The 27,125-nt window shown below is 44.3% G+C and overlaps 2 protein-coding genes across 2 annotated transcripts in view; one reads left to right on the top strand and one right to left on the bottom strand.

Annotated features, from left to right (window-relative positions):
* The first annotated feature begins 1,597 nt into the window (after window positions 1–1,597).
* Window positions 1,598–2,804, top strand: LOC134220187 (general odorant-binding protein 72-like). The gene is made up of 5 exons (XM_062699169.1): window positions 1,598–1,973; window positions 2,048–2,126; window positions 2,237–2,325; window positions 2,393–2,504; window positions 2,560–2,804. The coding sequence occupies exons 1-5, from the start codon at window positions 1,899–1,901 to the stop codon at window positions 2,643–2,645; spliced, it is 441 nt and encodes a 146-aa protein (XP_062555153.1). The 5' UTR covers window positions 1,598–1,898; the 3' UTR covers window positions 2,646–2,804.
* Window positions 2,801–27,125, bottom strand: part of LOC134220186 (general odorant-binding protein 72-like) — a 33,168-nt gene continuing 8,843 nt past the window's right edge. Inside the window, exons 3-4 of the mRNA XM_062699168.1 lie at window positions 3,114–3,225; window positions 2,801–3,045 (exon numbers count right to left, since the gene is read on the bottom strand). Coding sequence (XP_062555152.1) covers window positions 2,960–3,045; window positions 3,114–3,225 — 198 coding nt within the window. The 3' untranslated portion in view covers window positions 2,801–2,959. The remainder of the gene's footprint in view (window positions 3,046–3,113; window positions 3,226–27,125) is intronic.

Below are 27,125 nucleotides of genomic sequence, written 5' to 3'. Positions count from 1 at the left end.
GTGGTGGATTGATTGATGCAGCTGCTCACTTCCGTGTTTGAGAAGCTCGGCCGGGATATGGTCCTTCCCAGCAGCTTTACTGTTTTTCAGCTATTTTAGAGCCTTCTTTACTTCATCCTTCTCGTCGACCTTCCACCTGGCTGCCACCATAGTTTCCCAAGCAGCACAAGTCTAATGAAACTGGTTCCTAATTGTGACTAAATCGGGCCACACATAAGCTGCTGCTGCTCGGGTTTGTCTGTCAGCGAATCCCCTTCTCGGTCATTGCACATGGCGGGCACTGGCGCAGTCTTATGCCGCGCGCCATTGACGGTTGCGTAAAACCTCCGCATATCGTTTCTATCTATGTTCTTCTGCGCTTCAGCTATCACACTCTCTTCGTGTTGCCTCTTTGCCGTGTGGATTCGTTTCTCTTCTGCCCTTGATAGGGACATGGCAGGTATTTCCGTCCATCGTCAAAGGGGCTAAAATCAATGAAAGCAACGTCATTTTGCTAGAACTCCATTATAGCAGAACGTTTCGCCTAAGCTTACGATTGGGTACGGATGAATTTGGCAAAAAAGCTTCTATTTGATTGATATTTGAGACTATGACGATAAGACGAAAATGTCTGCCTTAATCCTACTGTCTCTCCTGCGCTGTTGTAGTCACAGCTTCGTGGATATTTTTTCTCAATCTGTTGATGTCGCCAGATCCGGTGGCATCTCCTATCCGCTCATCCAGCTTCTGGTGGTACTGTTCAGCAACTCCTTCAATTTACGTGCGTTGGATATTGAAACGCATCGTTCTGTTGTTTCGTGAATTTGTGACGCTAGAAAGTCGCGCCCGGATTTTTGGAGGCCTCTGGAGGCCCTTATACCTATAACATCCGAGAAATGTCGTCCGTCGTGAGCAAGTGTCTCCACTCGGATGTTGCCAGGTGTGTTTGCGGATATTCTTACATGCGAAGTTGGTACTGCTGATTGCCATCCCTCTAGCAGCAGCAAAGGTTACAAGTCGCAAACCATTATCGTTGGTAGCGGAATGAAGGCTTTCCGTGTCAATGACAGGGCGAAAGAAACTTTCTCTTCCGATCTGCGCATTTGCATCCCCGATGACAATCTTTACATCGTGTGTTGGGCACTCTCCGTAGGCTTTATCAAGACTCTCATAGAACTAATCTTTCACGTCATCAGGCTTATCGTTGAATTTCATGTATCGGAAATATGCTTGCATTCAATAATAGAAAAGTGGGAATATATAGTACCTCTGTGGGGTTTTAGAAGCACCAGATTCCAGAGCGCGCACTTAGACAGTTAAAAGGTGCTGATATGACACAATCATATTTTAGATACGTAAAGCTTAATAGCACACGATTCATCAGAATGAAAGCAGATTTAGCAATACGTTGCAGTTATTACTAATTACATATGTGCTTAGAATTAATTCCTAAGTGAAAAACTTTATTTTTCAATCATCTAGAACTAAACGATCGCATCAATTATCAGCAAATCCCTGGTTGTACTTCCTATTAATTACCACTCCATTCATAAATAAGTCTATCGCCAATAATCGTCCAGCTATAAAACCAAACCCCTCTATTTACGAATCACTTAGTTTGATTTCAACGACCAATCTCAAGTGATCTCCATTATACGTGATAATCCAATAAATCTCAAGTGCAATCGGCACCAAAATTGAGTGAGGGATCCACCCTCCAACGACGACGGTGATGACATGTTAAAGCAGTCATCACCATCATACCCGTCTTTCCCACAGTACAGTAAATATATTTCAACGGCCGACGCACAACGCCTCCCACACAATCAGCAGGGGAGGAAGCCACGATGATGAAGACCCTCGCCTAACCGGGCATTGTTAGATAGCGTGACGTGCAGCAATAGATAGGAACAGCGGATATGAAAAACAACTGGACGATTTTTCTGCTAATGACAACCCTAATATTGTGCACCCGGATCGGACAACATGACTGCGTAGGTGCCTTATGAAATTGGGGTTAGAAATGAAGCATGATCTGCACTGAAACAGGATCACTTTTTATTCCTAGGCGGTTACCAAGGAACAAATGGAGAAGACAGGGAAGTTGTTCAGACAGGTGTGCCAACCGAAGCACAAACTGTCCGACGGTATGTGTTAATGTCGTTTGGACCCAACATGGTGTACACCATATTGGTTTGGTTTGAACCTAGACGTATTTTCTTACTCACTCACTTAATATTCGTCTCTGTTTTATCAGATGTTCTAGATAATGGCAGAAATGGGGTCTTTCCCGATACTAAAAACTTTAAATGCTACATTAATTGTCTGCTCGATATGATGCAGGTGGTAAGTCCAGTTATTCAATCCAGTCAGTGGCAAACAAAATCTCAGCAACGTTATTCCACTTTTTTAGACAAAACGAGGAAAGATCAGCTACGAAAAATCGTTGAAACAAATTGACCAACTCCTCCCGGATGAGTTGAAGCCGGCTTTCCGGAACGGGTTGGAAATGTGCAAAGATTCCGGTAAGTTGATTTTTCTTTCGGAAACTCGCATTCTGACTTGTTCTGTCCCCACCAGCTTCAGGCATTAAAGATCAATGCGAATCAGCCTACGTTTTGCTTCTATGCTTCATCGACAATAATCCGGAATTTATGCTCCCCTGACCCACCCGACAATGACCACGGCTATCGTATAAAGGACAGGTCTTTCGAATTCAAATTAAGCTAAGATTTGTGTTAGATAATCAATTTGTAAATATGTTTCAAATATACAATGTAGTTATAGCACAAAAATGGAATTAAATAACGATTTTAGAAAATGTCTTTTTGGTCATGTTTTATTCATGGTTGCAACTTATTAACTATATTTTTACAATTCGTAATAGGTATACCTAAGAAACTAACAATTAATGACGCAATGTATTTGTAGGACCACTTACAACCAGCCTGTTGGCAAACCTCTCTACGTGGAATCCCTCTCAAGCAAAGAAAAACTTGGGATTATTCTTGTGTAGGCATTTGACCAGCGCCCAAGCAGCATCACATCCGTTCTTGATTCCATCACCTATAAATAAAATATCGAAGAATATATCGAATCATTACATGCGTCAATCGGTGTGGTTAAGCATTTACCAGAATTTCGACACATATCGAATGCCTTTTTGGTTGGTTCCCCTATTTCCGGTGGGATGAGCAGGTCAACTTGCTTAATGGCTCCGTCGGCATTAACTTTGCCTTTTCGCATCTAAAGGAAAGAAGTAAAATTGATCTAGAAAATGATAGAGCAAGAGTACGATGCCTTTCATACAAATGTAGCTTTCAGTAACCTATTCTTATGATCCCGGCGAGTGGTTTACTTATCCGTTGATAACGTTAGACAAATCAGTGCCCCTTTGTCATTACAAGTTTCAAATGAATAATCATTCTCTATTTGCCAACTTACCTATGTGATTTGATTTCTGGCCACTTTCAATATATAACCAGATTATGTGCCCGCGGAGTTCCAAGTGACAAGAAAAACGTATTAGAAACGCAAACCAGAGTCGAAGCAACTCAATTCATAGTACGACAAGCCTGCCGATAATTGAACTTCTACAAGGACATGAAACCTGGTCGACGAAGATGCCTAGACGTCCCTGGAAGATTTGTAGGAAGCCTTCAGAACATACCCCGAATATTGATAGATCAAACTCACCAGCGTGAAGCGAAGTGCATGCCATATGGCGAGCTGGTTGGTTATCTAAAGAAGTGGATTACTAACGCAACCTGGCAAAAGATAGAGGCGTAGATATGGCGTGATACAATGGGCAAGAACCAAAGCAACCAAATATAACTTTCATCAACGGTATCCGGCTCTAGGAAAATAAGTTGTACGCTGCTGTCCATGGGACAAACGAGCGTGGGTGGACTCCATGACCGACGAAGGGAAGAAATCTGCAACTACTGGCAATATTCGCCTTCTCTTCGATATCTCAAGACGACTGATTGGAGCAAGTATGAATCCCACAGAAAATGGATCGACTGCTATTTCAGCTACCGTTCGTGTAAGTGATTCTTCTTCTTCTTCTTATTGACATTACATCCCCACACTGGGACAGAGCCGCCACGCAGCTTAGTGTTCATTAAGCACTTCCACAGTTATTAACTGCGAGGTTTCTAAGCCAGGTTACCATTTTTGCATTCGTATATCATGAGGCTAGCACGATGATACTTTTATGCCCAGGGAAGTCCATTTCCAATCCGAAAATTGCCTAGACAGGCACCGGGAATCGAACCCAGTCACCCTCAGCATGGTCTTGCTTTGTAGCCGCGCGTCTTACCGCACGGCTAAGGAGGGCCGTGTAAGTGATTGTAAGTGATTATTATGACTCCATTTCCATTGACGAATTGGACTCTGACGTAGCGGATATGGATGATTCTGCGGTGGTACACGTGCCCGAAAAGAATAAGCAACCGTCTTCCCCGGGATCGCCGAAAAAAAAGTCTTGCCAAAATCTGAAGGTAATGGGGGTTTGTTTATTTACAATCCCGAAGCAATCTGCCCCAAGGGCGTAGCCAGAGGGGGGTCCCTAAATGGTGGAATGATTGAATGGGTACTGAAATAAATTCGCTTAAACATGTGCACTTTACAATCCAATCATATTCAGAAAAAGGTTTTTGAAATTCAAAAGATTCCCAAAAAACTTATAAGGGTATCCAGGATCCATACTATATGAAAGTTCAAAACAACTCGAAACATTTCGGGCTCAAGAATTCTCCTAGAAATCCTTCTAGAAGCTCCCCTGGGAACTTCTAAATTCCTTTGGAAAGTTATCCACAAATTCCTCTGAAAATCGTTTGAAAATCCTTCTCCTGTAATTGTAATTTCTCCTTATCTAGAAACCCCCAACTAAGTTTTTTTAGGAAATTCATGAGGAAGTTTCTTGAAGTTTTTTTTTCTTCCCTTCAAGTTTTATTTCTAGACATTTCTTCGGCTATTCTTCCAGGAAAATTTCCGGCATTTCCTAAAGTTCCTCCGAGAATACATACGGAATTTCCTCCCAAAATTCCACTAGAAGTTTCTTCAGAAATCGGAAATCCTCCGATTTTGCTCCATAATTTCATCTGCTAATCTATAAAAAAATTTCTTCGGAAATTCATCTAGAAACTGCTTCGGGCATTCCTCCAGGAGCTTCCTTAAATTCCTCCGGGATAACTTCCAGGATTTTTCCCGGGAATACCTCTATAAATTCAATAGCGAAATCCTCTAGAATTACATTCTGGAATTCTTTCCGCAATTATTTCAGAATATCCTTCAAGAATTCCTCTAGAAATTTCTTTAGGAATTTCTCCAGGAATTCGTCCAAGTATTTCCCCGGAAATTCTTCCCTTCCTTCAGGAATTTCTCCGGGATTTTTTCCGCGAAATTGTCCTAGAATTCTTTCCGGACTTCACTCGGAATTTACTCCAGAATTTCATTCGGAAATTAACTTGTGAGTTCCTCCAGGATATCGCCCAAGAATTCTTCCAGGAATTTCTAAAGAACAAACAAGGAACAGCAATTCATCTGGGAATACTTTCAGGATTTCATCTGGGAATTTCTGCATTAATTCGTCCTGGTTTTTTTCGGGAATTCATCAGATATTTCTCCAGAAATTCCTTCATGAACTTCTCCAATAATTATTTCAGTACTACCTTGTGAGAATTCCTCTGGAAGTGCTTGTGGGAGTTCCTCCGGGAGCTCCCCCAGGAGTTTTTCCAAAAGTTCCTCTAGTAATCCCTCCAGGAACTTCACAGGGGATTCTTTGAGAATATTTGGCAGGAATTTCAAGGGAAATGGGATTTCGTAAGTTCCTCTAGAAATTCAACTTCGGGTATTCCATCGACTGTTCCTCAAATTTCTCCGGGAGTTCCACTAGTAGTTCCTCCGGAAATTCATTCAGATTTTCTTTCAGGAATTCATTTAGGCTTTCTTTGGGAATTTATCTACAAATTCCTTCAGAAGTTCCTCGAAAAATTTCTCTGGGAGCTCCTCCGGGAGGTCATTTAAGAATTCTCCTAGGAGTTTCTCCTGGAATTCTTACGGAAGTTCATCCAGAAGTTCTTACGAGAGTTTCTCCAGGATTTCCTCCGGAAATTCTTCCTGTAGTTCTTCAATAAATTCATCTAGAAGTTCCTCCGGCAGTTCTTCCGAAAATTCCTCTGATAATTTCTCCGGGAATTCCTACAGAAATTCCTCTGGGAGTTCCTCCGGAAATTACTCCGGGAGTTTCTTCTCAAAGGAACACCCGGAGGAACTGTCGGTGAAACTCCCGGAGAAATGCCCATAAAAACTGCTGGTGGATCTCCCGGAGAAATTCACGTAGGAACTGCCGGAGGAGCTCCCGTAGGAACTCCCGGAGGAATTTTAGGAGAAACTCCTAGAAAAATTCCTAGAGGACCTCCCGGAAGAACTTCCAGAAAAACTATCGGAAGAACTTCGGGAGGAATTTCCAGCTAATTTTCTGAAGAAAGCCTAAATGATTTCCTGAAAAAAGCCTGAATGATCTCCTGGAAGAGCTACTGGTGGAACAACCGGAGGAATTTCTGAAGAAACTCCCGGGAGAATTTTTAAATGAACCCCCGGAGGAACTGCCAGTGAATCTACCAGAAGACTTCTCGAAAAAAAAACCTTGGAGAACTCATCTTATAGACAAATTTCGTCTAGCTGAAACCTTTGTAGGGGTATGTAGCAGGACCATCATCATCATCAGAGGACCTCCCGGAGAATTCCTTGAGGAGCTTCTGGAGGAATTTCTGTATAATTCCCGGAGGAAATTATGGAGAAATTCCCGGCAGAATTTTCAGAGAGCCCCCGTAGGAACTGCCGATAGAACTACCGGAATAATTCTCGGAGGTAATACTGGAGGAATTCTTGGAGGATCTGCCGGTTGAACTCCTGGAAGAATTCCCGGAGGAGTTTTCGAAAAAACTTCTGGAGGATGTCCAGTGGAAATCTTGAAGTTTCCACCGGAATTCTTTCAGGATTTCTTTAGGAATTAATCTAGCAATTCCTCCAAAAATTACATTGTTGATTTTATTTTCGGTATAATTTCTGTATAAATTTTCGGTGGAATTCCTGGAGAAATTCTTTGAAATTTTCACAAGAAATTATTCGAAACTTTCACGGAAAAAAATATGGAATTAACACAGGAAGTTCGAAGATTTTTCGCGAAATTCTCAGGAATATTTATTGGCAATTCTGCGGAATTTTCACGGAATATTCTTAGGAATTCCAAGGTACAATTTTTCAGATTTTTTTTTATGAGAAACAGCACGAAAGAATTATCTGAAGGATTCCCTTATAAAGGAATTCGTGGAGGATTTCCTGAAGACATTGCCGAAGAAATTGCTCGAGGCATTCCTGAGGAATCCGGGCGTGAATGCGTCACGTTTTTTGGCATTACGTTTTAGTACAAAACGCTGACGCGCAACGCGCTCTTGTGATTCAGCCTTCACTGTTGGTTATGGATTTGGTTTCAAAGTGTTTGGAGCTTAGAAGGAAAAAGTACCAAGCACTAATATTCATGTGTTTTTATAAAACTACTATAAAACTACGATTCAGAAGACCTAAAAAATTTGCCCCCCCCCCCCCCCTAATCGCAATCCTGGCTACGCCCATGATCTGCCCTACTGCTTCTTTTGATCTTTGTTGGAGTTAGACATGTTTCCAAAAAACATCCGGCACTCGGCATCTCGCACTTTAAAAAAAAAGTTTTCCTTCCAAGCGAGGATTGATATCATTTAGACTTCGTGAACCTTTTTTTTTTTAATTTATTTAATACTAGCAGACCCGACGAACTTCGTTTCGACTAATCTTGATTTATTCTCTGATTAGCTTTTGAGTTATGCAGAAATTTAGATTTCATTCTTATGGGAGCCCCCCTTTCCAGAAGGGGGAGGGGTTTCGAACCACCACAGATACATGTCTTCCCTTCCAAAACATCCACATGCCAGATTTGGTTCCATTTGCTTAATTAATTCTCGAGTTATGGAGAAATTGATGTTTGATTCATATGGGAGCCCCCCTTTTCAAAGAGGGGAGGGGTCTCGAACCATCTCAAGAACCTTACCCGGCCCCAATAACATCTGCATATAAATTGTCAAGCCTATCGGTTCAGTGCTTCCGAGTCTATTGACCTCTTCATTCCAACAGAAACATATCTGTAGCAATTGACTGTTTCATGGCCCCTTCTTGTCCCAATATTCAATCATTGTGCCGCAGTGGAACTGTCATAGTCCAAAAATAAATCAGATGTGAAACATGCGTTTCATTAGAAGATGAAATCAACTTCCTCGATTTTAATATTATTCGCCAAGATTGGGATGGTGGCGTTCTTTTAGGGTTCAAAAAATGCTACTCCTGTTCTACAGAATTCCCATTACGATTGTTAATAGCTGAGAAATCGTCGCTTCCCTAGCAGCACACATGTTCCACATAGGTTACTGCAACTCATATGCGATCAGATTTAGTCACAATTTTGTCTGACTTGTGCTGCTCGGGCTGCCAAGTAAATGTAAAGAATAAAGACGTTTGAATAGCTTCATTTTATATTCCACCAATCGTCGACAACTTTGAAGATCACGGCAGCAGGTACCTACTATGTCCAAGAGCTTGACAATCCCTCCCCACGGCCACTGCGAGTTAGGAGGCCTGTCTAGGATGTGGTGGGGTTTTGCGATGGGCTCTACTAAACCCCTACAAAAGGCTGCATGTGTCCGCAAGCAGGCGCTATCAAAACGACCGTGTGCCGCTCAAAGCCCAGCAGGAGTGCCAACTGGCACATCAGGATCAATGCCAGTGAGATCCTGATTATGGTATATTGGTTTTCGGATATTGTAATACTGTGAAAGCGAGGGCTGGCAGCGACTCATTCTACTCTCTTAGTCAGGCCCGGTGACACCAACCTGAAACAGCGAGTCGGCTAATGGCCAAACTATCGTTCGTCTTCCGTCCCATAAAATCGCTTCCGGCCTTGTAGCCATCCAATTCTGTCACCCGGTTTTGCCTACTGGGTGAGTGTTGGCGACAGAAACAAAAGACGGCACACTGACTTCTGTAGCGAATATTTATTGCTTCAAAACTGCAAAACAATTGTTAGCTATAGTGATGGATAATTAGGTTTTTAATAGAAATTACATTTCAGTGATCCTTTAAACGTTTATGGCCTTTGTTTACTGCCCAACTTCAAGGTTATTATTTGGTCCTAATAATAGATGATGTCAGTATATAGTTATTTAATCAGTATATTGTTTCAGATTCATATTCAAACTGACAGCCCCGAACGATTTAAATCACTACTGATTTTACTCTTAGCTTGGTTTAATCTTTGTTCGTCATTCCACCGTTGACAACCTATCGATGTGACACATATGCAATATCTTGCCTCGTACCCACTCACTACGGCGGCCACCGTCTACAACCAGTACAAGATCTCCGACCCTCAAGGACCTAGTTTCGCTAAACCATTTTGGTTGTCCTCTAATGACTGGCAAATACTCCACCAAGAATCGTTCCCAGAATTTATCAAGCTGACGTTGAATTACTTCCCACGTGTCCCGCAAGTTCTTTCGCGAATCAACTATGTTGACCCCAGCTGGTTTCGCTCCGCTAGAGTTTCCCAAGGAGAAATGATTAGGTGTCAAAGCCTCGGACTCCTCAGAGTCCAGCGGTAAGTATGTCAGTGGCCTCGAGTTGACAATACTCTCTATTTCGACAACCAGCATTTGCAGTTCCTCATCGTTCAGTTTCCCTTCTGCGTAGGCGTCTTTCACAGCCAATTTAACAGACCGTACTAACCTCTCCCAAGCACCCCCCCATATGCGGAGCTCCTGGAGGAATGAAGCTCCACCTCGTTGTCGTATTCGTAAACGTCATGGCCAATTCTTTGTCTATTTGTTCACGTAGAATGCGCTCGGCTCCTTGGAAATTAGTTCCGTTATCGCTAATTATTTATTATTTCAAGCGGCGATCCACAACGACCGATGAATTGACGGTACAGGAGATACAGGAAGCCGTTGACAAACTGTACTCGATCTCAAGGTGTACTGCTCGGACGGTGAGACATGTAAAGAGTGCGATCCACCTCTTCACATTTGCTCGACCAACTTTCGTAAGAAGCGGACCAAAATAATCCAAACCCACATAGCTAAACGGACGAACATTTGTTAGTGTAGCCATCGGCGGATAGCTAGGACGAGCTTCGCGGATCCTGCAAAGCTGACATTTGTATTCTTCACAAGTTGACGTAATTTCGGAATATTATAACGCTGGCGGAGTTCGTTAACGATCGTTTCGTTGTTGGCATGGAGGTAGCGACGATGGTAATCTTCTATCAGTAGGCTCACTGCTCGGTATTCCAATGGCAAGATTATGGGGAATCGAGTATCGTAAGCTACGTCCTTTGCTGCAATTATTCGGCTCCGTTGCCGTAATAAACCGGCTTCATCCATTGCAGGCATTAATTTGGAAAGACTACTTTTCCGATTGATAGGCACTCGATTTTTGTTCGATGCGGACCCTTTTGATTCGAGGATTGCCGTTTCTTCGGGATAACACTCTCGCTGTACGATTTTTAAAATTGCTTGAAAATTTCTTGTGTAAGTGCTTGTAGATTTTTTCGCTCGGGCTTAGCGATATTGCGAAGAAAGCGTAAGACGCACATGATAGGAAGAGGTTCAAGAGAAGACAATGTGAGCCACCCACCGCGAGTTGGCATCGGTGGTGACGAAATCGAGGTGGTAGAAGAATTTGTGTACTTGGGCTCATTGGTGACTGCCGAAAATGATACCAGCAGAGAAATTCGGAGACGCATAGTGGCTGGAAATCGTACATACTCATTAGACCGGTAGTCCTCTACGGACACGAGACCTGGACGATGCTCGTGGAGGACCAACGCGCACTCGAAGTTTTCGAAAGGAAAGTGCTGCGTACCATCTATGGTGGGGTGCAAATGGCGGACGGTACGTGGAGGAGGCGAATGAACCACGAGTTGCATCAGCTGTTGGGAGAACTATCCATCGCTCACACCGCGAAAATCGGACGACTTCGGTGGGCCGGGCACGTAGCCAGAATGTCGGACAATAACCCGGTGAAAATGGTTCTCGACAACGATCCGACTGGCACAAGAAGGCGATGTGCGCAGCGGGCAAGGTGGATCGATCAGGTGGAAGATGACTTGCGGACCCTCCGTAGACTGCGTGGTTGGCGACGTGTAGCCATGGACCGAGCCGAATGGAGAAGGCTCTTATATACCGCACAGGCCACTTCGGCCTTAGTCTGAATATGTTACGGCAGTAACAATAATAGACAGTATCCGATTTCTTAACTCGTTTATTCAGGGACGGTTAAAAAAATCCTATAATGAAATTTACATCGGTTAGGTTATTTGATTATGCGGCATATTCTATACATACGTTTCATGAGTTCAAGTAAACTTAATTTCCCGTGACCTGAATTCGTGTATGGGACTTGCTAGGGGCACAGCGATGTATCTAGGGTACTTAAGCATTAGATATTAAGTACATTTTAGGTTTAAATAGTTTACCTTTGTTGCTTAGCAAATTAATTAAGATTCCTGGATAAATATGGGTTTTGTAACCTCAATCCGAGCCTCGATCTCGGTAGAGAAAATCTAGAAATTAATTTAATAATTGGCACAATTCATATATCTATAGGGCTTCATATACCTGCCAATTCTAGTTGGTACAGATTAATTGCACAAATTACGGTGTATTTAATAACTTAGAATAACAAATTATAAATGTTGAAGTTCACGTTGCGATTTCATGATGTGCACATTAGTTTGTGTTTACGATTGCTGACAATTCTCCTGACAGCGTTGTCATCTTTGGCGCAAGTTCTGAAGTCCAGGTAGACACTTCGCTGATAACACTGTGTAGGTGCTGTGACGTACCAAGTTTGTACTTAACAGAATAAATGAAATGAAATGAATGCGTAAGACGTAGGCTATGCTTCGTATGATCTTCTTCCACGACGAAAATCGTTCAAAATCTAAAATTGGCTGGAACACGAAATGTAGCATCACCGATGTTCTCGTATCTTCGGTTGTTGCTTCCACTGATTCAGTTGCTTTCGGCCACTCTCCTTCTGGTAAACGTAGGAATCGTGGTCCGTGGAACCATTGACTATCAGGGCTGAAATAGGGTCCTCGACAACATTTGGTAGCCTCGTCTGCTGGATTCAATTTGGATGGCACCCATCGCCATTCACTGACATCCGTGATTTCTAATATTTCTCCTACACGATGAGCTACGAAGGGTTAATAGCGTCGTGGGTCCGATCTGATCCATGACCTCACTGTACTAGAGTCCGTCCAAAGGAATCTTTTGGAGAATACAACTGGGTCATTGTCTTGGCCTCCAACTCCTTGCAGCTCCAATCTTGATATATTGCCCATAATCTCATAGTTGACGTAACAACCATTGTACTTCCGCACGCATTTCGAATAATTTAGGGACAAAAATCGCACAGTTAAATTTCAATCCGTAAGCACTTGAATGAAGTATGGAACAAACAACGTATCGATGTTGCAGCGGTCGAATTACTTTAGTAAACGTGTAATAAATCAAATTCGCTGAAATTTCGAATGGTTGATACGTCAACTATCAAATCATGGGCAGTATAGACATCGGTTTAAGCGTAGCCACCTTGGCCTTATCAAAGCACAATTGAACGTTCCATTTTCAGCGTAAGTTCGAATGTACACGGCGCAAGCGTAAGCAATCTCACTGGCGTCGACAAAGACGTGAAGCTGAGCATTTTCGTACGTTTGTATTGTAGCTCGGGGAAAATAGCATCTATGAATTTTCACGGTTGCTATGAACTCGATCATCCCAATCCAACGATTCCACTGCTCAAATACATCATCACTTACGGCTTCATCCCACTCGGTTTGAGCTCGCCACAAATCCTGGATCAATACTTTTCCGTGAATGATGAACAGCGCAAGTAATCCAAAAGGATCAAACAATGACATGACGCACCGCAGTACTTGCCGTTTTGTCGGTCGAGAACCGTCGACCAGTAGATTCCTCACCTCCTCACTCAGGCGGGTGGAGAAGCTCAATTCATCTGAACTTGATGTCCATAGCATTCCAAGCACGCGGTCTACTCGTTCGCCAGATTCTAGGCATAGGTTCTTGCTGTCTATCGTTGCTGATTCCCTAGTTCCTTCATGACCTTTTCACTGTTCGACCTCCAATTTCGTAGATGGAATCCACCATTATGATGAACTAATCGAACCGCTGCTGATATGTCCACAGCTTCCCTTTCAGTACCGAAACTGTCGAGATAGTCGTCGACATAGTGGCTTTTCAGTATTCCTTCGACAGCCCTAGGGTATTGCTGAATGTGTTCTTTAGCATTTAGGTTTTTGACGTACTGTGCAGATGCAGGCAAGCACGTTGCGCCGAACGTAGCAACGTCCATGACGTAGATCTCTGCTGGTCTATCTGGCGTTTCGCTCCATAGGAAGCGCAGTGAATTCCTATCAGCTGGAAGAATACCCAATTGATGGAACATTTGCTCTATATCTGCACTAACTGCCACAGCGTACAGACGGAAGCGAAACATTACGGTTGGCAGAAGCGTCAACTGGTCCGGCCCTTTCAACAATGCGCTATTTAGCGATACACCCGAAACTTTTGCTGCCGCATCCCATACAAGCCGCACTTTCCCAGGTTTGTTTGGATTCTTAACTGCTCGGGTCTCGCCCTATGAGCGTTGCCTTTCTCTACGTATTCCTGTACTGCCGCTAACCGCAAGTCGAGCACATCTGTATATGGAGCCCCATATACAGATGTGCTCGACTTGCGGTTAGCGGCAGTGTATTTGACGGCTAATGTCACTGATGTCTTTGCAGAGCCATGCTGAAGCTGTCTGGAAACTCCACTTCGTCATCTTTCCATAGTAGGCCTGTTTCGAAGCGCTTACCGACTCGCTTCGTTGTTTTTTCTAGTAATTCTCGTGCTCGATCATCCTCTGCGCTACATGCGTGGACAGGTTGCTTAATTCCATTTTCGTCCACTGCGAAAAACTGTTTTACAGTTTCATGCTAAATGTCGTCTTTCGTGCATTCGCAAATGTGAAAATTAAATGTTTCATTCACACCTGCGTTTTGTCGGCCATACACGCACCAACCCAGCCGTGTTTTCGCCGCCACTGGTCCCGATCCATTCTCTTCTCTTGTTTTTAATGGTACAGCAAGTTTAAGGTTATCAACTCCAATCAAGACCTCCGGCCTGGCGTTGCGATAGCTTTGGATCAGCAAATGCTTTAAATGGGCAAACTTCGTCACCGCTTCTTCTGCCTGGAACGATTGAACCGGTAAATTCAAGTTCTCCACCGTATGGGCGTCTATGAGTTTGTAACAGCGCTTCGCCATTTGTCCAGAGATTGTGATAGTCATCGTATGTGCAAATTGGTTGTAGCTCCCCTACTAAGCCGTGCTGAGCCACCAAGTCACTGTTGATAAGTGTCGAGGATATGCCGTGAATACCAGGTCCCAACGCACCATCTGTTCGTTGATTTCAAGGCGGCATACGACAGTATAGACCGCGTAGAGCTATGGAAAATTATGGACGAGAACAGCTTCCCTGGGAAGCTTACCAGATTCATCAGAGCAACGGTGGATGGTGTGCAAAACTGTGTGAAGATTTCGGGCGAACATTCCAGTTCGTTCGAATCGCGCCGGGGACTAAGACAAGGTGATGGACTTTCGTGCCTGTTGTTCAACATTGCGCTAGAAGGTGTCATGCGGAGAGCCGGGTGTAACAGCCGGGGTACGATTTTCAACAGATCCAGTCAATTTAGTTGCTTCGCGGATGACATGGACATTGTCGGCCGAACATTTGCAAAGATGGCAGAACTGTACACCCGCCTGAAACGTGAAGCAACAAAAGTTGGACTGGAGGTGAATGTGTCAAAGACAAAGTACATGCTTGTGGGCGGAACCGAGCGCGACAGGGCCCGCCTGGGAAGCAGTGTTACGATAGACGGGGATACCTTCGAGGTGGTCGAGGAATTCGTCTATCTCGGATCCTTGCTAACGGCTGACAACAACGTTAGTCGTGAAATACGAAGGCGCATCATCTGTGGAAGTCGGGCCTACTACGGGCTCCAGAAGAAACTGCGGTCGAAAAAGATTCACCACCGCACCAGAAGCTTGGAACATGGAATTGCAAGTCGCTAGGTTTCGCAGGTTGCGACAGGATGATCTACGATGAATTATATCCCCGCAACTTCGACGTCATGGCGCTGCAGGAGATTTGCTGGACAGGACAGAAAGTGTGGAAAAGCGGGCATCGAGCGGCTACCTTCTACCAAAGCTGTGGCACCACCAACGAGCTGGGAACCGGCTTCATAGCGCTGGGAAAGATGCGCCAACGCGTGATTGAGTGGCAGCCAATCAACGCAAGGATGTGCAAGCTGAGGATTAAAGGCCGTTTCTTCAACTATAGCATCATCAACGTGCACTGCCCACACGAAGGAAGACCCGACGACGAGAAAGAAGAGTTCTACGCACAGCTGGAGCAGACATACGATGGATGCCCACTGCGGGACGTCAAAATCGTCATCGGTGACATGAACGCACAGGTAGGAAGGGAGGAAATGTATAGACCGGTCATTGGATCGGATAGTCTGCACACCGTATCGAATGACAACGGCCAACGATGCATAAACTTCGCAGCCTCCCGCGGAATGGTAGTCCGAAGCACCTTCTTTCCCCGCAAAAATATCCACAAGGCCACATGGAGATCACCTAACCATGAAACGGAAAACCAAATCGACCACGTTCTAATCGATGGTAAATTCTTCTCCGACATCACGAACATCCGCATTTACCGCAGTGCGAATATTGAATCCGACCACTACCTCGTTGCAGTATGCCTGCGCTCAAAACTCTCGACGGTGTACAACACGCGTCGAAGTCGGACGCCGCGGCTTAACATTGGGCGGCTACAAGACGCTAGACTAGCCCAAGAATACGCGCAGCAGCTGGAAGTGGCACTCCCAACGGAAGAGCAGCTAGGCGCAGCGTCTATTGAAGATGGCTGGAGAGATATTCGATCCACCATTGGTATCACCACAACCGCTGCACTTGGCACGGTGACACCGGATCAGAGAAACGACTGGTATGACGGCGAATGTGAGCAGTTAGTGGAAGAGAAGAATGCAGCATGGGCGAGATTGCTGCAACACCGCACGAGGGCGAACGAGGCATGATATAAACAGGCGTGGAACAGACAAAACTCGATTTTCCGGCGGAAAAAGCGCCAGCAGGAAGATCGAGACCGTGAAGAGACGGAGCAACTGTACCGCGCTAATAACACACGAAAGTTCTATGAGAAGATAAACCGTTCACGTAAGGGCCACGTGCCACAGCCTGATATGTGTAAGGACATAAACGGGAACCTTCTTACGAACGAGCGTGAGGTGATCCAAAGGTGGCGGCAGCACTACGAAGAACACCTGAATGACGATGTAGCAGACGAAGATGGCGGTATGGTAATGGACCTGGGAGAACGCGCGCAGGACATAATTTTACCGGCTCCGAATCTCCAGGAAATCCAGGAGGAGATCGGCCGGCTGAAGAACAACAAAGTCACTGGGGTTGACCAACTACCAGCAAAGCTATTTAAACACGGTGGTGAGGCACTGGCTAGAGCGCTGCACTGGGTCATTACCAAGATTTGGGAGGAGGAAGTTTTGCCGCAGGATGGAAGGTGTCGTGTGTCCCATCTACAAAAAGGGCGACAAGCTGGATTGTAGCAACCACCGCGCAATCACATTGCTGAACGCCGCCTACAAGGTACTCTCCCAAATTTTATGCCGTCGACTAGCACCAACTGCAAGGGAGTTCGTGGGGCAGTACCAGGCGGGTTTTATGGGCGAACGCTCCACCACGGACCAGGTGTTCGCCATTCGCCAAGTACTGCAAAAATGCCGCGAATACAACGTGCCCACACATCATCTATTCATCGACTTTTTTTTTTATCTATTGTGTTTATTTGACAGGCTCAGGCGTGTATAACACTTAACGGAGCCGAGACTTTATGATATTTACAATCGATATCATCTTATCATCAACAGTTAGTAAGGGGAAAGGGTATAGACCAAGATACTCGTGGCGACTCAAGGTTAGATTGCGTAATTTCAGGACGGACTAGGTTGGGATTTAGGTTTGAGGTATTTCAGCTGCTCATCCGGGTATTTGACGTCAATAACGGTATGGCGTAGCGTCGGGCTCGAGTTGTGGTTCGTCAGGGAGCATCTTCCGGATGGCCATAGCTTCGTATTACACAGAACAATAAGACAAAAACAAAAACGAGAAAGAAAAAAGATAGGGAATTAGACTTTTATGTCAGACGAGAAAAGAAAGGCATAGATGGCCTGCATATAACCCACATCGCGCTCCCCCAAAACACCTCTTACTTCCTGTAGGGTTGTTTACCTCGGGCCACAAGGGTATCCAATAGTTGCTCTCTGGAGGCGTCGTTTTCCGAGCAATACCAAACTACGTGATCGATGTCATCGTAACCGGCTCCACACCTACATAGGTTGCTATCAACCAGGTTTATTCTATAGAGGTGTGCGTTTAGTGAATAGTGATTGGACATAAGTCTCGACATCGTGCGAATGAAGCCTCGGCTTAAGTCCTCACCTCTGAACCACGCTCGCGCAGAAACTTTAGGAGCTATGGAAAAGAGCCACCGTCCAAGTTCATTGTGTGACCAAATCATTTGCCAATTTTGAAGAGTACTCTGACGGACTAATGGGAAAAACTCGTTGTTCGAGATTTGTCTATCATAAACTTCACCTTCCTGTGCGCCCACCTTTGCTAGCGAGTCCGCCTTCTCATTGCCATAGATTAGGCAATGGGATGGGACCCATACAAAGGTAATCTTAAATGATCTTTCGACCAAATCACGCATCTGCTCTCTTACAGTTGTAAGAAAGTAAGATGCGTGCTTAACAGGTTTCATCGACCGGAGTGCCTCGATAGAACTAAGACTATCCGAGAAGATGAAATAATGGTCTACGGGCTGATCGGAAATAATCCCCAAAGCGAAGTTAATTGATGCCAGCTCAGCAACATAAACCGAACACGGTTCTTGAAGTTTTCGGAAGGTGGTTGAATTTACGTTGAAAACACCGAAGCCAGTGGATCCGTTAATGCGAGAACCATCAGTGAAATATCTGTTATTGCAATTGACATGTTCATATTTTTCAGAAAAAATGGAAGGGATAGATATTTGTCGAAGATGATCTGGTATTCCTTGAATAGCGTGTTTCATGGACAGATCGTATTCAATTGAGGAACTGTCGTTGACGAAGTGAACTCGAGGTGGATTATAACATGGAAGACAGAGATCTGTCGATATGTAGTTGAGATAGACTCGCAGGTATCTTGAATGATGAGCCAGTTCAAGCATATTATCGAAGTTTTCTAATACAAGTGTGTTACTTGTTCCACATTTGATCAGTATTCTAAGTGAGAGCTCCCAGTAACGGTGCTTTAAAGGAGTGACTCCAGCAAGCACCTCCAGCCTCATGTTATGCGTTGAATGCATACAGCCAAGGGCAATACGCAAACAACGATATTGAATTCGTTCCAATTTGATTAGGTGGCACTCAGCTGCTGAGAGGAAGCAGAAAGAGCCATACTCTAAAACAGAGAGAATAGTCGTTTTATATAGTTTGATGAGGTCTTCCGGGTGAGCGCCCCACCATGTTCCGGAGATAGAACGGAGAAAATGGATCCTTTTTCGGCATTTCTCTAACAAATAATCAATATGGGTCTTCCAGGTACACTTAGAATCAAACCAGACCCCAAGGTATTTAGAAGATAAAGATTGGTTTATGTCATCTTTCAACAGCTTTAGTTTCAGTTGAGCAGGGTACCGCTTCTTAGTAAACACAACCAATTGAGTTTTTTGCGGAGAGAACTCGATCCCTAAATGTCTGGCCCAAAAAGTCAGGTTATTTAGGGAATTTTGCAATGGTCTTTGCAGGACTTCTGCACATGAACCTCTTAGGGAGATCACGGCATCATCTGCGAGTTGTCTAAGCGTGCATTGTCCTTCCAAACAATTGTCAATATCTTTAACATAGAAATTGTAAAGCAAGGGACTTAAACATGAACCTTGGGGAAGGCCCATGTAGCTATTTCTGGAAGTTGTCAGAGTGCCGAGAGTAAAGTTCATGTGTTTTACTGACAACAAATTGTACAAGAAATTATTCAAAATAACGGGTAATCCACTACTGTGCAGATTTTCCGACAGTACTTCTATGGAAACTGAATCAAAAGCGCCCTTAATATCCAAGAAAACTGAAGCCAGTTGCTCCTTGTGCGCATAGGCCAGCTGTATATCTGAAGAGAGCAACGCTAGACAGTCATTTGTTCCTTTACCTTTTCGAAACCCGAATTGAGTATTTGACAGTAATGCATTTTGCTCGACCCAATGGTCAATTCTTGAAAGGATCATTTTCTCCAATAATTTTCTCATGCATGATAGCATGGCAATCGGTCGGTATGAATTGTGATTAGACGCTGGTTTCCCAGGCTTTTGAATAGCTATTACTTTGACCTGGCGCCATTCTGGTGGTACGATGTTGTACTCCATGAAACAGTTGTACAGGTCAAGTAATCGTCTTTTCGCGATATCTGGGAGGTTTTTTAGAAGATTGAATTTGATATTATCGCATCCCGGAGAAGAATTGTTTGATGAAAGAAGAGACATAGATAGTTCCAGCATTGAGAATGGTCCACCCAAAGAACCGGGATCAAGCGTAGATTCTCGAAATAGCGGTTCAGCTGGTACGGAATCTGGACAGACCTTTTTTGCGAAGTTGAATATCCATCGATTGGAGTATTCTTCACTCTCGTTGGTGGAAATGCGGTTCCGCATGTTGCGGGCCGTTTTCCAAAGTGTTGTCATTGAGGTTTCTCGTGATAGTCCCTCGATAAAACGTCGCCAGTAGCTACGTTTTTTAGCCTTGAGAAGATTTTTGAGCTTTCTTTCAAGCCTCAAATACTCTTCGAAAAGCTCAGACCTTCCGTGTTTACGGAAAGCCTTGAAGGCATCAGATTTCTCGGAATACAACTTAGTACATTCATCATCCCATCCAGGAGTGGCTGGTCTTCTTATGACAGATGTACTTGGAACGCGTCGTTTCTGAGCTTCTAGTGCGCTTTTATGAATCAATTCGGTAAGGAATCGATACTCATCCAGTGGAGGAAGAATATCAGTTGATTCAATACCAATGTTTACCGCCGATGCAAATTTTTGCCAGTCAATGTTTTTCGTGAGGTCGAAAGGAACATTAACTGGCACTGATCGTTGATAGCCGCTTTTGATTGTGGTGACTATCGGCATGTGGTCACTACCATGGGGATCTTGGATTACCTTCCACGTGGAATCTAATGATAGTGAATTAGAGCATAAAGACAAATCTATTCGACTTTCCTGACCTTGAGGTCCTATTCGAGTTACTTCGCCTGTGTTCAAAATATTCAAGTTGAAATCGTCGCACAAATCATAGAAAATAGGCGCTCTGTTATCGTCTCTAGTTTCGCCCCATGCAATACCATGTGCATTCATATCACCCAGTATTAAAACTGGGGATGATAAGAGAGAGACTGCGCTCCAAAGATGCCGACGATTAAGTGAGGCATTTGGGGGAATATACACTGAAGCTATGCAAAGGTCTTTATTCTTTACATTTACTTGGCAAGCGACGATTTCATTAACAGTCGGAATGGGAATTTTGTAGAAAGTGTGACATTTTTGATTCCCAAAGAACGCCACCATAATGATCATTCCGATCTTGGCGAATAATGTTAAAATCGTGGAACTTGATTTCATCTTCAGAAGAGGGCCATGTTTCACAGCAAATATATCGCAATCGGAGTTGCGAATTAAAACTTAAACACGTCCAATTTATGTTTCAGACTATGACAGTTCCACTGCAGCACAGTGATTGTATCTTGTATGGCTGTATTATCCATCGAAAGATACAAGTCCTGCAAGAAGGGGCCATGAAACAGTCAATTGCTTCAGATAACTTTCAACTGTTGGAATAAAGAGGTCAATGATTGGCCTCAATGAATTCGGAATATTGAACAAGTTCAAAATACGATCCACAAGATCCTTAAAGGATATCAATCCTCGCTTGGACGAGATTCTTTTCTTAGAAGTGCGAGTAGCAGTTTTCTGCTCAGAGATATTCCTTGCCTGATGTTTCTTTGTAACATCAGTTTTAGGCAATGGCGGGAATGTCTTACTGCAACATGGGTCAAAAGGAGCAGTATAGACAGGCTGCTTCGGAATTTTAAATAATCCCCCATTACCATCAGATTTCGGCAAGCTTCTAGGGATGATTTTTGTTTTCTTACGGGGAAGACAGTTTCTTCCTCTTTTCGGGTACGTGTACCTCCGCAGAATCATTCATATCGGCTACGTCAGAGTCCGATTCGTCTATGGAAATGACATCATAAAAATCACTTACTTGAACGGCAGCTGAAATAGCAGCCGTTGCGTTGGCAGTTGCGGATGTGTCTTGCGACTTCATCATTTCTGCATACGATTGCTTAGAGCGCTGTACTAATGAACGCTTAACTTTTGGGTGCGCTTTTTGTACACCGGACATTCTTGCAGAACCATGGGGAGGGTCCATGCCACAATAAGCGCACTTTGTAACTTGTTGTTGGCAGGACTCCTCCCTATGCCTTTCAAAACATTTGCCACAACGGGGCTTGTTGTCGCAAAACTCGGCAGTGTGCCCCAACTGTTTGCAGTTGGTACAATTGAAAACTCTGGATACAAAAAGACGCACCGGAAACAACATATTTTCGATATCTACATATTTTGGGAGTATCGAACCGGCAAACGTTACCCGTAGCGAACCTGACTTCGAATATACTTTTTACCATCTACCATAGCTGCTGAATGCAATTCCTTGCAGTCCAGAATATCCACGGTAGACTGCAGGGCATTCTTTAAACGGCCTTTTCCTGCAAGTACATCCTTGCAAGTCAGGCTCGCTGCGTTAATTACGCCTTCAACCTCGACCTCCCGCGAGGGACATAAACCAAATATTCCACATTATAGTTCTGGTCTTTTGCGATAGCATTTGCATCCTGGTACGTAGGTGCGGTTACACGTAGTTTGTTCCTATTGATCTGATGAAAATCAGTCTTAGGAAAACGACGCGTCAAATCACGCTTTATTCCTAGGAAATCTAGGCTTTTCGCTTTCTGCCGAAAGTAAACAACCCAAGGCCCAGGAGAAGATGCTTGATAGAAACGCGTGCGGACAACATTATCTTTTGGAGGCGTTTCGCCTCCGTTTTCTACATCCATCAAACGCGGGATGAGTCAAAGTGAATGAAAAAAAAAACTCAAAAAGAGAAAGGAAACTGCAAACTAAACTGAATATTATAAAGCGTAATAATAATAGTAATAATAGTAATAATAAAAATAATAATAATAAATTCAGTTATTCAATATCAATTTACGATTACACTTATTTTTGTCGCACCCTGTACCAGGCGACACAAGTGGAACGAACAGAAACTCGACCACTGTTGTGTGGTGAGCGTAGGTATATTTCAATTGAAACGGCGATAACAGTCTAATGTGTTTCTACTTATCCGTTCCCGTTCGGGTAGGTAGGTAATCTGCACCCGTTGTTGCTGCTGCTTTTCGGCCTTCCGCTGACTGGATGAAGACCAATGATGTTTCGCTTCACAATGCACGTACAACCCTTTAGTTGACCGTGCACCTTCTTCACCAACCACGATTCGCCTACGGCAATAACAATATCCACAGTGGGATAACTAATGATATAAAAAACTCAGTAATAAACTGAGAAAAAACTCCACTATGTAGCGATAAAGAAACTGCCTGCGATAGAGACACGGTCCTTCACAACCGGCTACTTCAAGCGATCGGCAAAGAATGTATTCATCGACTTCAAAGCCGCATATGATACAATCGATCGGGACCAGCTATGGCAGCTAATGCACGAACACGGTTTTCCGGATAAACTGACACGGTTGATCAAAGAGACGATGCATCGGGTGATGTGCGTAGTTCGAGTTTCAGGGGCATTCTCGAATCCCTTCGAAACCCGCAGAGGGTTACGGCAAGGTGATGGTCTTTCGTGTGTGCTATTCAACATCGCTTTGGAAGGGGTAATACGGAGAGCAGGGATTAACACGAGTGGTACAATTTTCAATAAGTCCGTCCAGCTATTTGGCTTCGCCGACGACATAGATATTATGGCACGTAACTTTGAGAAGATGGAGGAAGCCTACATCAGACTGAAGAGGGAAGCTAAGCGAATCGGACTAGTCATCAACACGTCGAAGACGAAGTACATAATAGGAAGAGGTTCAAGAGAAGACAATGTGAGCCACCCACCGCGAGTTTGCATCGGTGGTGACAAAATCGAGGTGGTAGAAGAATTTGTGTACTTGGGCTCACTGGTGACTGCCGAAAATTACACCAGCAGAGAAATTCGGAGACGCATAGTGGCTGGAAATCGTACGTACTTTGAACTTCGCAAGACGCTCCGATCGAATAGAGTTCGCCACCGTACCAAACTGACAATCTACAAAACGCTAATTAGACCGGTAGTTCTCTACGGACACGAGACCTGGACGATGCTCGTGGAGGACCAACGCGCACTTGGAGTTTTCGAAAGGAAAGTGCTGCGTACCATCTATGGTGAGGTGCAGATGGCGAACGGTACGTGGAGGAGGCGAATGAACCACGAGTTGCATCAGCTGTTGGGAGAACCATCCATCGTTCATACCGCGAAAATCGGACGACTGCGATGGCCCGGGCACGTAGCCAGAATGTCGAACAGTAACCCGGTGAAAATGGTTCTCGACAACGATCCGACGGGCACAAGAAGGCGAGGTGCGCAGCGGGCAAGGTGGATCGATCAGGTGGAGGATGACTTGCGGACCCTCCGTAGACTGCGTGGTTGGCGACGTGTAGTCATGGACCGAGCCGAATGGAGAAGACTCTTATATACCGCACAGGGCACTTCGACCTTAGTCTGAATAAATAAATAATAATTTTGGTAGTACCCACCCCCTCCCCCACCTTTTGGTGTAACAAAGTACAACGCAAGTTGGACCTCCCCCCCCCTCCGAAAAGCGTTACGTAATGTGTGAACAGACCCTTACATTTCGTTCTAAGGAACCGATCCAGTTGAAAGATCCGGATCATTAGAATGAATGACCCAGATCTGATCCGTTCATCAAAGTGATACGTTTTGCCCATCTCCAGCTGAGAGTAGACTCAGACTTCGCTTCCGGCCTTTTAGCCGTCCAATTCTGTCAACCAGTTTTGCCTACTGGGTGAGAGTAGACTCAGATGTTGCTTCCTCGCATGGCCTCCCTGCATGCCGCAAGACATGCATAGATAACCATGGAATCACAAAGACAACTACTTCAGCAGAATTCGACAGCAGCCGCATTGAGGTCTTAAAATTCTTAAAAAAATAAAAGTTGACAGTGGATCGACGTCTGGCGATAAGGCTTTCGCCAGACGAAGTAGCCTTAATCGATACCCCAAAGGTCGCCGATGAGAGGCGTTAGAGGAGGCGTCGATGTAAAAATGGACGACCCTACTCCAACCAGGGTCTTCTAGACAGTATTGACCAACCACAATGAAAGCGGGAAACAGAAAATTGAGATACAGTCAAATTTCACTCGTTGGGCTATCTTTAGATGAGCTACGATTTAGTTGGGCGCCCGTTAGTTGGGCTGTAGCCCACTTAAAACGAAGGTGGACGTTAAATTATGACATCAACGGCAGTTTTTTTTTCTTTTTCGCAGTTGGTAGCTCTGAATTCGCTGATTTGACAGATGAAATCTCAGCCCAACTAACGAAAGTCTTTCACTAGATGGGCTACGAATTTAGCTCAACGAGCGAAAGTTGACTGTAATTGCCGACGTTATGGATGTAATCATGTTTTTTTCTGGACAGCCGTTTTAACTATAGTAGGGATCTGAAACAGCCCGTACTGACCCTCTGTTCTCTAGTCGTAGAGACGAATTCGGAATGGAAGACCCTTCTGGAAGCCAGTAAGAAGGCGGAACCAGCGGTGCAACTCCGAAGCTAAGTAAGGTCTTGCAAGCGTAAGATTCGAACGAAGCTAAAAAGAAGGCAACTGAAATTCGCCGGGAAAAGGTCGTGCAAGTGCCCAACCCTAGAGAAAAGCGTAAATTAATGACTCCGCCAAAGAAATTGACTGAAGTTCGCCGGGATGAAGACCTGTCTTGGAGAGGTCGTGAACCCTAAAAACCAAAGAAGAGGGAACCGTAAGAGGCACAGCAAGTGAAGCGGACCAGGCTAGATCCCGTGTTGAAAAGGATGTGCCTCCCATTGATCGTGGCAAGTGAAAAGACAGAGATAAAGCGATTATCGTCAAGTCTGACGATACAAACTACGCCGATGTCTTGAAGGCCATGAGCAGCGACGAGTAACTTTCTGGCCAAGGATGTCAACTGCATCCGTCGAACACGGAAAGGTGATACTCATCTTGAAGGGAGATGTTGCTCAGGAAAGTTCTGAGTATAAAAATTTGACTGAGTAAGTACTGGGGATGGGGTTTAAGTGAGAAGCCTATCCCCAGTTTCGGTTATCCAGTACAGAGGCTTTGATGAGATAATCGAAACCGTAGGTCTGGTAGACGCGCTAAGAGATCAGTGTAACGTCGAGCTCGCACCTGTCAGGCTGCACCGGGGTGCCTGATCTGTCTGTAGCCACTACTGTCCTCCACGATGGAGCAAAGAGCAGTACACTACTACACTAGGGTAGTTGATAGTCTTGCAGGTAAGCTAACCGGTTTAAAACCGTTAGTAGTAACAAGTGACTTCAGGGGATACCGGTTCAGTAACGTTTAGAGGTCATATCCTGCTAGAGCCTCGAGCGAAACTAAACGTTGTCATGCTGAGTGAGGGCCAAGCGTCAACGTTCAGAGGACCGCGCGATAAGTCATGCATCAATGATATCTTCGACAGCGCCGGATGAACGGTGGACTCTGAATAGAGGGTTCAAACGGTGTATTGTACACTTCAAGTGACTATCAGGAAGTACGTTCTATGGTCCCCAACAGAGCCACAAGGCGGGTCGGTACAGCTGATCAAGGGTGGCTTGGGTTAAGAAATGGCACTACATTTAAAAATGTTTGCAATTTGTTATGAAAACAAGCCGTCCGTGTATTGCTTTTTTAAAGACAAAAATATACATTTTAATAAGGCAAAGACAAAGGTGCTGTTTGAAAGAAATGGCGCCACAACATTTAAGGCTCTAATTACCGTCATCCAATCATTGACGAGAAAGACAGCCACGTGCTCGTACCACCTCCCAGTAATAAACCCACCCACTGAGGAGAAAAAGCAGTCTCCAGCTGGATGGGGGAAGTATTTTTGTTTCAAAACTACATCATCCAATAGCGAAGACATAATTATATCCGGTGGATGCTTCATTTGGTTGTATTTCGTTTTAGTTTTCAAAAAAACTACCTTTTGCAACATTTTTTCCCAAGACGGGAAATCGACGATTTACTCTCACGCTCTCTTATATATCAGTTATAAAAGTAATCTTCGATATAACGTACCCCCGATATAACGTACACTCAATATAAAGTGACTCGATATAGCGTACATTTTTCCCCGTTATAACGTACACTTTAAAAAATAATTTTAATATGGGTAGTTATTACAAAATAATTTACTAAATTGTTATAATCATTCATGTAGGGATGACATTATTGTATGGAGTCTAATTTTATCAGCTAGAGGCACATTAGTTACTGTTTTCCCCAGTTTGAACTATCCTCAGAATTCTCCCGAGGTATTGGATGATATTGAGTTAAGGTCACTCCTGACGGAATCCAAGTTCCAAAGTGCTCGCGTTTTCGGGGGCACACCACTCGATCCAGAGGCGGCGCACAACTGTCATTTTTGTTGATTTAACTTTGCTGCGTCGCAGCATGCGTGAAATAATAAAAATGACAGTTGTGCCACAGACAAACAGACATAACACTCGTCAAATTTCCCTCGTTCACTGATTTACTGGTCAA

The sequence above is a fragment of the Armigeres subalbatus genome, chromosome 3, assembly GCF_024139115.2.
Source record: "Armigeres subalbatus isolate Guangzhou_Male chromosome 3, GZ_Asu_2, whole genome shotgun sequence".
In the NCBI taxonomy this organism is placed as follows: domain Eukaryota; kingdom Metazoa; phylum Arthropoda; class Insecta; order Diptera; family Culicidae; genus Armigeres; species Armigeres subalbatus.
Note: the sequence above shows the minus strand (reverse complement) of the source record. Positions and strands in the feature narration are given on the sequence as shown.

Bases quoted from the DNA above. Each gene is read 5' to 3' on its own strand.
- LOC134220187 (XM_062699169.1), top strand. From the start codon at position 1,899: ATGAAAAACAACTGGACGATTTTTCTGCTAATGACAACCCTAATATTG. The intron at 2,127-2,236 runs GTATGTGTTAAT...CTGTTTTATCAG, and splicing joins GAAGCACAAACTGTCCGACG to ATGTTCTAGATAATGGCAGA. The intron at 2,505-2,559 runs GTAAGTTGATTT...TGTCCCCACCAG, and splicing joins GGAAATGTGCAAAGATTCCG to CTTCAGGCATTAAAGATCAA.